Source organism: Mytilus trossulus, chromosome 4 (genome assembly GCF_036588685.1).
Source record: "Mytilus trossulus isolate FHL-02 chromosome 4, PNRI_Mtr1.1.1.hap1, whole genome shotgun sequence".
Classification (NCBI taxonomy): Eukaryota; Metazoa; Mollusca; class Bivalvia; order Mytilida; family Mytilidae; genus Mytilus; species Mytilus trossulus.
In genome coordinates, this window is record NC_086376.1 from 77,162,986 (window position 1) to 77,175,295 (window position 12,310).

General features: G+C 34.2%; 1 protein-coding gene across 1 annotated transcript; it reads left to right on the top strand.

Annotated features, from left to right (window-relative positions):
- The first annotated feature begins 565 nt into the window (after positions 1–565).
- On the top strand, positions 566–6,075 carry LOC134714199 (hydroxylysine kinase-like). The gene is made up of 5 exons (XM_063575442.1): positions 566–1,369; positions 2,937–3,041; positions 3,443–3,570; positions 4,619–4,793; positions 5,528–6,075. The coding sequence occupies exons 1-5, from the start codon at positions 1,117–1,119 to the stop codon at positions 5,953–5,955; spliced, it is 1,089 nt and encodes a 362-aa protein (XP_063431512.1). The 5' UTR covers positions 566–1,116; the 3' UTR covers positions 5,956–6,075.
- Positions 6,076–12,310: the final 6,235 nt, after the last annotated feature.

Genomic DNA, 12,310 nt, shown 5'->3' on the forward strand with positions numbered 1-12,310 from the left:
TGAGGTTATGTTGGATATGGTAGAAAGTTTGCCTTAATAAAACAGTCCAACTTCAAATCACTTAATGAGTTGTTGCAGCTCACATGCAGAGTTGCACCTAGGACCAAATAGATATCTTTTAATAGTCCCAAAATTCACCCTCCTCACAGGAGACAATCCGCATTTTATGTAACGTCGGTGGGGAATTCTTACCGTTAATGACTTCGAAAAGAATTTGGACGAGAAAAAAATATAGTATGACGTATTTATACATCTGTCACAACCAAAAAGTCTTTTTTAGCATGATGATTTTATATATATAGGATGTGGAAGTACAGAAATTTCCATATACATGTATACCCTTGTAAACCTGGGAACTTAAAATCGGAAAAACCAGCACTTGTAAGTGCACTATATTTTTTTCTCGTCCAAATTCTTTTCACAAACATCATACAAAAGTTCAAATATTTGAACCACAATCTGTCAAATTAGGACAGAATTATAGAATTTGAAAAGACCGGTGGTCTTAAATTTGATTTACAGCGGAAAAGAAATTGCAGTGAAATGTGTAGGTATTAATCAGTTTGGAAGACTTCATCATGACTAAGATGAAGGGCCGCAATAAAAGCGTTGGATTAAACTGTTTGTCAAGAGCGTGAAGGTGTTTATGCCACTGTGAAGCTTCAGTAAGATTTTCGTGTGAAGTTTTTTTTACCAATCTCGAATTATGTGCTCGGAATTGCTTAAAGTTCTAGACCTATACACACTGAGGTTAACGAATAATTTGCAACCACCAGCTATTTATGTACGAGATTAGAGATAGATCGGACTTAATTTCGGCAACTAATGAATACGAAAAATGCGAAGTCATATTGTGCTGTGGCATTAAACCCCGGGCATTTAACGGATATAAATAAAAAATACATAGGTATATTAAAAAACAAGTATTTATAATACTGTAATAAGATACGTGTAATGTGTGAATTTGAGCAAAAAATCTAGAAGATTTAACTTTTTAATGTTAACGAGAGCACATCGGCTGACCCCATTGAAATAATTACTTATATACACATATGTATTTCAATTCTGAACATACTAAGGGTTTTGATTAATGGTGCGGCATAGCATACACAAAGGATGTCCAGTACTGTATTAACGCCTGGAAATATTGTTCCACCAGATATCGATCAACAAAAAGTTACACAATTAGTATGGAGTCTTTATGGTTTGCACGTGTTAGATATGACAGAGCTGAATAGTTATGATGACCGAAATTTTCACGTGCAAGTAACAAGAGAGAGTGTAAATCCTAACATTAAAAGTGTATCATCTGATGGATATGTTCTTAAAATACTCAATTCTTTGGATTCGGAATTTGGAGAAGCAATAGGTGGGTAAGTTTAAATGGCTGAGGCGCAAATCCTCCATCATATTTTCGGGAAACTATCTTCATGAATGTCTTTTAAAAAGAGGTCTTGTGGGGTCCAGTCAAAGACACTTGTATTGGGGAAATTACGCATTAGTTATAAAGGTAATTTTTAAGAGACAAGTACCTGTGAGTCCAGTATAATTTAAGTATATTTTTGTGTGGTTAAAATTTGCCAAGAAATAGAGAGGTCCCAAGCTTCTGCATTTTGCACCGAAAATAATATCAGATAGTTGCTAGCTGCCGGAAATCTAGCTTGTAAAATTCATCTATTATCACTCATATTTAACATTACGACCAGTTGGTATAGTGTTGCTTGCTTAACGTCCAGTTTCAAGTATTTGAATTCTGCAAGTATTCATGACGAGAACAAATTAACAATTAAAATATAGGTTACGCTCTGCAATGTAGGTCGACCTACCAAGATGCATGAGAGCAGTGAAATTTTCACTTCCACTGGAGGCTAATATTTAATTAACTGTGTATTTGTATTCAGATATCGCAGACCAAATTTATTCGTTCATTGTGTAATCATACGTTTTTTGATTGAGTTAAGTCTGCCAATTGATATTTTATCGTATGTTTTTCTATGTTGTGATGTTATGCTTTATTGTTTCAGAAAAAGGGAGAAGGTTTGGATCCATTAAAACGTGTAATCCCGCTGCACATGTTTGCACCTGTCCTAAGTCAGGAATCTGATGTACAGTAGTTGTCGTTTGTTTATGTAATATATACGTGTTTCTCGTTTCTCGTTTTGTTTATATAGATTAGACCGTTGGTTTTCCCGTTTGAATGGTTTTACACTAGTAAGTTTGGGGCCCTTTATAGCTTGTTGTTCGGTGTGAGCCAAGGCTCCGTTTTGAAGGCCGTACTTTAACCTATAATGGTTTACTTTTTAAATTATTATTTGGTTGGAGAGTTGTCTCATTGGCACTCACACCACATCTTCCTATATCTATTTGTTGGAAAGAGGTAGACTCAAGTTAAATTGCAACAAGCCACATACATGTATATCGTTACAATCATTACAATTACATGCACCAAATTAGTGCTTATAGTTACAAGGAAAACAGACCAAAACTAAAAAGAGCAATGAACTTTTTCAGACTGACATGTTGAACATAAAACATATACAAGCACTAAATTTACTTGACCCATTGCATATAGTATGAGAAAAAAAGACCAAAACTAAAAAACTTCACTTTAACCACTGAACCATAAAAAATGAGGTCAAGGTCGAATGACAACTGCCAGTTGGACACATACAACTTACAATTATTCCTAACACCAAATGTAGTAGAACATTTATATATATATTATGAAACACCCAAGTCTTCAACCTTCTAAAATAAAAAGCTTTTCGGTCTTCAGTTAACGCCGACGCCGCCATCGGAACCGTGTTTCTAAATTGTTGAAGACTGCATATGTTACCCTCTATATGTCTTTTTAGTTATTTTATCTTTGGTTGTTGTCTTCTTGACGTATACATCTATCTCTGTTTATTTATATCAATAGAATATATGTATTTCAGAAGCTCAAAATGTTCTCATTCATCTCCTTGCCAACAAAGGAATCAACACGCCAAAACCACTGAAAAGCTTAGATGGCAGATTGATGTCAACAGAAACATTGGCAGGTATATCACAATGACGAGTGTTTTTTGGGATTCTTCTCCTTTCGAAGCGAACAAATACTTTATAAAATGGACATGCAAGTATTAATAAAGGAACAAACAAATGATATCCTTACCAGAAAGGTTGATAATTTCAACTTTCAGACTTTGAAACCAGGTTAAAATTACTGTTTACATCCTTCTAATATATATAGATGAATATTCAATTTGGAGATATGACAAAAAATAAAATTCTTCATTATGATGTGTCTTTATATTTTCTGATTGCCAAGAAGTGTCTGCTTTTTGAACTATACATATACATTTTCATGGCAGAAGTGTCATTTTTTAAATACATTTTGTTGCCATCTATTCCCAGTTATTCCAAGGACCATTCTTTTTGTTACACATCCCGACTATTTCAGGTGGACGACATCATATTGTTAGACTGTTTGAGTACCTGCCTGGTCGTATTTTAGCAGGTTTGTCATGTACTAAAGATATTGCATTCGAAGTTGGGCAGTTAACCGGAGAGCTGGACCAGTGCTGTTGTGTAAGTTTTCTAAAATGTCAGTCGAACGCTTATATTTTTTTTTAGTTTTGTGCAAAGGAGTAGGTCAGGTAAGAACCCTTTTTGGCCCCAAAATATAGCAGTTTTTTTTTTAAATTGGTAAAATGTAAACGTTTAGTTATTTATTGGACAGTAGAATGCTTCTGCTATATAATTTAAAATATGGCCTGTTTTTGACAATGCAATGCACATATATTGGTTATTAGTACCACTAAGTCATGCTAAATTAATGAAATCTTCACTATTCTAGCATTTTAGTCGGCTTTCGTGTGAAACGAAAGTCGCCGCATTCGTATTCATTCATAATGTTGAAATTTAAGTTATATTGGATGATAATAAATAACATATATAAAGGTTGAGGATGAACACGGATGCGGCCACTTTCATTTTTGACAAAAAAACATCTGAAAAGTGACATTTTTCGGCATATTTGGTAGATTTTTTCATATTTGAGCTTGAATCGGATCGTTTTTGATGACTCAATTAGTTAAAATATTTCACATAAACTAATTGATTCAAATGAAATAGCTGACACTTTAGTGTTTAAAAAGGGGTCAAAATCTTCTTCAGATGAAATTTGAGGCCAAAATCGGTCCTCACTGGACATACTCCTTTCGATCGTAGCTTCAAGCTGTGTGACGTATTGTTTAGTGTCCCGAAACAAGATTTTCACATTTTACTTTCGTTTTAAGTTCTTACTAGAAAAATCCCAAAACTAAACATTTTTAAAGAATGCTTGTCTAGAAAAAAGAGGGTTTGGACCAGCATTAAAACAGTTTGTTTTTAAAGAAATCCATTGAAGATCATTGAAATTTGGGAAAGTTGTAACATTTTCGTTTATTCAATTCTTAATAAAGAAAATATCTTTCAAGTTTATGTATTGTGAAATTTATAAACAAAATAAATTAAAATCCTTTTTGGTAATATGCAGATTTTGTATATACCCTTTTTAACTATGTTACAATAATTAGAAACGAAACGTTCGGTAACGTGTCATAATACATTACTAGAATTCATTTGCACTTTGTAGGATTTTCATCATGCAGGATTTGACAACCATAAAAGAATATGGAGCCTGACAGAAGTTCCTAAACTTCTCGAATTTCTTTCCTATATAGAAGACACTGAACTAAAGAATCTTGCCGGCGAAGTCATCGACGTGTTTGTTAAAAATGTTGTTCAGAATTATAGTAGTCTTAAAAAAGGTAGTCTTTTATTTCATTCATAAAAAAAATCCTTTAAATTTCCGTCTCGGGAAAAGTCTGAAGCTGTTTAAGTTAAAGGTTTGCATTCATTGTAAAATGTTACAATTAGAAATGAGTAATTTGTTATTGAACATTATAAAATAAGGAGGTGTGGTATAATTTCCAATGAGTTCAAATGAAATGGATTTAAGCAATTATAGGCAACGATATGGCCTTCGACAATGTGAAAAAACCAATACTGAATGGTCGGCTATAAAAGGCACCGACATGATATTATATGTCTCTGATTATATGAAACAACTCAATAGAGAAAACCAACGATATAATTTATAACAAAACAATTAACGAAAAACAAATATGACAGACATGAACCAACGTCACTGACCACTTACTACAATATCCTGGCTTTGGACAGGCACACATAGAATGTGGCGGGATTAAACATGTTTGTCAGCGCTTAACTCTCATGAATGCACTTACTTAATGAGGCGGCATGACCTTTTCGGGACGTCGGGATCGGGTGCTTTTAAGCTTGGGATTTCTTGATTGATCCTTTAGGGATTCGGGATTTCTTTTTTCGAATTTCGGGATTTAAATTTCTTTAAATTCGGGACCTTGGGATTTTATGTTTTCTAAGCCCGAGATTTCGGGATCAGGACCCTCCGACCCCCTCCCCCTACTTAGGATGTATTTTAACATTGTAAATGTAATAAAGATAATATTAATGATTTCAGGCATTATTCATGGTGACGTTAATGAACAAAACATCTTAGTTCAACAGAATTATAATTGCAACTATCATGTGACAGGAATTCTAGACTTCGGTGATGCTGCGTATTCCTATTATATTTTTGAAGTGGCTATTGCCATGGTTTACATCATGCTAGAAAGTGACATTTTAGATCCAATTATAGCTGGAGGATACACTTTGGCGGGGTTTCTAGCAAAATTTCCCATACCTGAATCAAATCTGAATGTACTCAAAGAATGCATTTGTGCAAGGCTAGTTCAGAGTTTGATCATGGGACTTTATTCCACTGCAATGCACCCTGAAAATTCTGAGTATGTTCTGAAGACTTCCAAAAAGGGTTGGAATATGTTGAAGTTGGTATGGAACAAATCAGCCACGGAACTGAAAGAAACATGGAACAAGTGCTTTTAGACTAAATTGTAAACTTAATTAGATTAACTATATCGAGCTATCGTATTCTTTCATGTGCATTTTAGAGATATACTCAAATTCACAAAAAAAAGAGACAAAAAGACAAAGTTTTGTTATGTCAAGAATTAAAAAGAATATGACAATTCCCGGATTTTTTAAATCTAGTAAACAAGTATTGTAGATTCCCATTTTATTTTAATTGCGTCAACGGTTTCAAAAAGGCTTCATATTGTGTCGAGCAGCTGATATTCGGTACTTTCAATGATATCGACATACTAATTGTTTTAAGAGAGCTAATGCCCGATCTGTGTAGATAGGACACGCCAGTAGCTCTCAAACTACTTGCTCCAAAACAGTTTGAAAACAAAATTATTAACTTTAGGCTTGAAAACACAAAATTCTTTCAAATCTAAATTTGGCCAATGTTTATATAGACTACGAAGAAATAATTGAATGATGGAATTTCATACTGTTCTTTTCCTGTTTTTGAAAATTTTGATAGAAATAGACATGTAAAGAGGAGTGCCGACTACTAACGATACCCGTTGGTTGGTAAGACAAGTAAAATATCAGTGTTATTGACTAAGTAGGTAAAAAAACTTAACAAAGATATGTCTCTGGAGATATCAATGTATTTCGGGTATCACAAAAACCTAATAATAGCAGTGGTCAATTGAAATGAGTTCAAGATGAGGGGACACAATTCTTACAATGATACTGCATATATACAAATTTAGCAATCAATTTCCAAACTCTTTGGTCGTGATACGTAGGGAAATGCCTGTACCAAATCAGGAATATGACATTTGTAATCCATGTGTTTGATGTGTTTGAACTCTTGATTTTGCCATTTGATAAAGGACTTTGGCCGTCTTGAATTTTCCTCGGAGTTCAGTATTTTTTCTGATTTTACATTTTTTTTAGCATAATCACAGTACATGTAACAACCTCAAGGTTATGTTATGTTTATATTCTAGTAACCGAGAAACTAATCTAATCAGGAAAACTTAACATTTATCAACAAAGCAAGAAAAGTTGGTCAAGGTCAAATGCATGCGTTAGATGGACACTGGGAGGACACTATTTTTTTATTATTCTTGTCACCTATATTTTATAATGAAGATGAGTAAATAATGTTGTGTTTCACCTTTTCTGTAATTGATTTGTTTGTAGTTTGCTTAACGTACAATGGCAAATATTTCATGCATGTGCAAAACGAAAACAATCGAAAATAATACACATTGTAATACTTAGTATTTGTTTTACTGTAACCAAGAAACTGATCAGTCTAATCAGGAAAACTTAAAAGAATAAAAATTTGGTCAAGGTCAAATGCAATCCGTTAGATGGAAAAGGGCACCTAATGTTGGTTCTTAACACTGAATTATTTTCACCTATAACTTATATATAAAGACGATGCTCAAATGGCTTTGTCTGTCTCTACTTTCCTGATTCTTTATTGTGATTTGCTTAACGTCCTGTGACAAATAGTTCATGCATGTTCAAGACGAAACAATCTTAAAATCAATAAAATAGCTAGGTCCTATAATTTGGAGTCAACCGTGATGAGGAAATTTGAAAAGCCACTGGAAAATGAGTATTAATTGGATAGGGACAGAAATTCAGCCTTGCAAATGACCACAATGACCTACGGACTTCTAACTTGAAGAGTTGTTGCAAGCCTTAGGGTTCTTCACGGGCAGACATTCTCTCTCTACACAAGGCATCGGATTTAACATCCCATTAAGAGACTCTAACATGTGGAAGGTCTGGTGACTGGTCTAGTTAATTAACATAAATTTAATAAATTGACGTAGACAAAATTTAGAATAAGCAATTTATCTTCCTTATTATGCAGTCACCAAATATTTCACGACAAAAATGAAATGATTTGTAGATCTAAATTTGCCTGTTCAAAGTTTCAATTCGTGATTAATTTTAAGATACTTCGAATTCTAGTATCCAAAACGTACAACATTATTGACAGACAATATTTGAATAAATCCAATTAAAATCTGAATGTGTTGTATGATTTACTCGAAATAAGCATTTCCCTTATCAACAACATTTTCAAGTTAAAACCTATCATCAGAGACATATAATGTATTATATGTCTCTGCTATCATCTACAAGCAATTTTAGTATGGCATCTAATTTGGTCGATATATCATAAGTTTTATTTACAAACTACATTTGTCATGTGAGTGTGACTCTTATAAAAGGGAGCTGAAAGATCAAAGTCGAAAATAACTGAAAAAAGAAAGAAAAAGATCAAAAGGACAAACAACAGTTAACAAAATATAACAGAAATCTAAAGTCTGATCAACACAAACTCCCCCTCCCCCCCAAAAAAACCCAATCCAAAACGGGGTGATCTGCGCCGAATTGCACCCGTGTTGCTCATACATGTAAGTACAAACCCAATGTAAAAGGTTCCTTTACGAGACTTTGAAAGAGGAGGGATTGTGGTTACGATAAGTGCTATATTTCCATCGTCATCTGTAAAATAGAAATTCCATAATGGTCAACTAACTTATAATGGTGTCCGTAAAGTTTACAAAAGGATGATTTAAACCTCACCAATTGAAACTCTTGGTTCAATAGCAACCCTCTATCAAGGGAATCATGATCGGAAACGCAAGCCCAGGAATATCATATTAAATATGCGAATACAATAGTCCAACAGATAACCATTCTATCTGTCTTTCGGCTAGACTTCTCCGAAAGGAGGATAGTTTATCTGACCTAATAATGACTTCACAATTCAGCTAACAAGCAAGCTAACCAAAGATTCTACCTTTACCTACACACTCATTGCATTCTGATGTAAAGCACAATGCTAATTTCTTTCATTTCTTGCTTTAGAAACTCCTGTATGAAGATCGATAATAATGAGTGATGTGTCAGTATTATTTGTATTTTTGTAGATCTTATAAGGATTTTTTTTGTGTTAAAGTTAGGAATAGGCAAAATTTGAAGATGATATTGCTGATATTTTTTGCTGTTTAGTCTGTTTTTTATTGCTTTAGTCCCCTTCTTGCAGATTGTAAGAAAACTTTAATTTTGCTGAGTCGTTCCCTTGCCAGATCAAGTTTGAATTTTATTCCACTGATGACTTTGAGTAGAGAAATGATCCAGGGACTAAAAAATTTGAGTAACCAGTTTTTTCCTACCTGTATTTTTTTTTAACATTCCTGAAAATCTTGATTTGCTATTTGGTATACCAAAAGTTACCATTCAAATTCGAATTTTGTTCTGTTCAGATGATTTTTTGACACAGTAATGGTCCTCTAACAAGGTGAATTTAAGCAAATAATCATCAGTATTCCACTCTCTTGTTTGTCATGCCTGAAGATATTGATTTGATGTGTTATATTGTTATGTCTTTTTTTTTTAAATATTGGGGTCAAGGAGATTTTTTCTATATTCAGATTTTCCAAATACCTTATAGTGTTAAGTTTTCAGGAAAAAAAACCCATACATCTTTCAATTAATCTGCTGATGAAAGAAAGTTGAACATTACCTATAATATAAGAGAAAGTGACCAAATATTTTGTAGGATCATTATCTCATTGACAATCATACCATAACTTGTTTCTAATTATATGTAGTTCACCTTGCAACTAATTTATACAGTTTAGTAGACCTGTTTTTTCACATAAACCAAGTAACTGACTTAAAAAAAACACCTAATGTAGGCTATTAACTAGTTCCTTAACTATCATCAAAGAACTTATCAGAGTCACTTCACTACCTTGTAAAGAATATGTAGATTATGTATTAAAAGCTACCATAAACAGTGTTTCAAGATTCTCTAAGCTGATTTTGTTACCAATGCCTGTTAACCTTTATGAACTTTTAGTTTGGAGACACTTCAAATTTCAATAAATGACAAAATGGTTTAAAAATTTAAAGAATATTTTAAGTTTCTGTTCAGAAGACAATATAACTTTACTTTTGATCTTTAATGGGCCAACATTAAAATGACTAGAATCCAACTTTACATACTGAATACAAACCTAACTTTTTACAAACAGCATCTTCATAAATTATTTTATTATAAATAAGGCCATTAGTTTTCTCAATTGAATAGACAGCTTTCTAGTTCAATGCATTTCCTTTCAAAAACTGGTTTTAGTGAACATCATTCGTGCATTTAGGGGCATTGTCACTTCCGTTCAAATGTTGAGCGAGTGGTTAGAAAAATCTATAATACTATATTGCACGAATTAATCGGCAAATTAAATTCTCATAATTGACAATCAGCACTGCTGTCATAAGGGAATTGTAATGAAGTTCTTACAAAACAAACATTATTTCTAGCTTATCCTGCACAATGATGATCACTCATACTTTTGATGAATGTTAATAGTGCAGGGATACAGGCGATTCCATTTTTCTGGTAAATGACATCATAAAGGTGTGCATAAATGACGAGTTTTTTCCGGTGACAGATGAACTTGAAAGTGGTCTATTGTTTCATATTGTTTATATCAATGCCTTTTGCAGGCGACTATAGGTCTAAGGATATGATTTTTTCTCATTGAAGGCCATATGGTTGCTTATAGCTGCTTACATCCACTTCATTTGAACTTTGATGGATAGTTGACTCATTGGCAATCATACCACATTTCCTAATGTTTATATTTATTTACAGAGACTTGTAGTTGCTAACATCTATGTCATTTGGTCTCTGCAGAAAAGTTGTCATACCACATCTCCGTATTTTTGTTTTTGTTCAATGATACCATTCCACAAATAAAATCAACAAAAATTGAGAACTAGAGGCTCTCAAGAACCTGTATCACTCACCTGAAACAACCTGGGTTTTTTAAATTCATATAAAAAAAGATAAAATTTGGCTACAAATTAACAACACTTGGCCAGAACCTCATAAGGAAAGGAACATTTATGCTATGTTTGGTTTCATTCAATTCAGTGGTTCTCTAAAGAAGATATGTGTATGTATTTCCCATAGGGTCCTATTTTAAACTAAGTCCCCCCTATGGCGACCATCTAGGAAGTTGGATTGGCGACAAAGTAACAACACTTGGTCGGCATCTCATTAGGAACATTCATGCTATGTTTGGTTTCAATCCATTCAGTGGTTCTCTAAAAGAAAACATTTGTATGTATTTCCCTTATGGCCCTATGTAAAACTAAGTCCCCTGCTGGCGCCATCTTGGATGATGGATCGGCTACAAAGTATCAACACTTGGTCAGCACTCCATAAGGAACATTCATGCTATGTTTGGTTTCATTCCATTTAGTGGTTCTCTGGAAGAAGTCATTCGTATGCATTTCCCATAGGGTCCTATGTTAAACTAAGTCCCCTGCTGGCGGCCATCTTGGATGATGGATCGGCTACAAAGTAACAACACTTGGTCAGCACTCCATAAGGAACATTCATGCTATGTTTGGTTTCATTCCATTTAGTGGTTCTCTAGAAGAAGTCATTTGTATGCATTTCCCATAGGGTCCTATGTTAAACTAAGTCCCCTGCTGGCAGCCATCTTAGATGATGGATTGGATACAAAGTAACAACACTTGGTCAGCACTCCATAAGGAACATTCATGCTATGTTTGGTTTCATTCAATTTAGTGGTTCTCTAGAAGAAGTCATTTGTATGCATTTCCCATAGGGTCCTATGTTAAACTAAGTCCCCTGCTGGCAGCCATCTTAGATGATGGATCGGCTACAAAGTAACAACACTTGGTCAGCACTCCATAAGGAACATTCATGCTATGTTTGGTTTCATTCCATTTAGTGGTTCTCTAGAAGGAGTCATTCGTATGCATTTCCCATAGGGTCCTATGTTAAACTAAGTCCCCTGCTGGCGGCCATCTTGGATGATGGACCGGCTTCAAAGTAACAACACTTTGTCATCACCTCATAAGGAACATTCATGCCATGTTTGGTTTCATTCCATTCAGTGGTTCTCTAGAAGAAGTCATTTGTATGCATTTCCCATAGGGTCCTATGTTAAACTAAGTCCACTGCTGGCGGCCATCTTGGATGATGGATCGGCTACAAAGTAACAACACTTGGTCAGCACCTCATAAGGAACATTCATGCCATATTTGGTTCGATTCCATTCAGTGGTTCTCTAGAAGAAGTTCAAAATGTAAATTGTTAACGACGACGACGACGAAGGACGCCAAGTGGTGAGAAAAGCTCACTTGGCCCTTTGGGCCAGGTGAGCTAAAAAAGAGATTATTACAAAATTCTATTATATAAACACTGAAACATAATGTTATCTCTTGATTTTGTAATTATTGAAGTGTGATTTCATGGGCTGGTTTCATCTGATAATGGGTGTCCCAGTCTCAGAAACATAAAAACAAAACACACAAG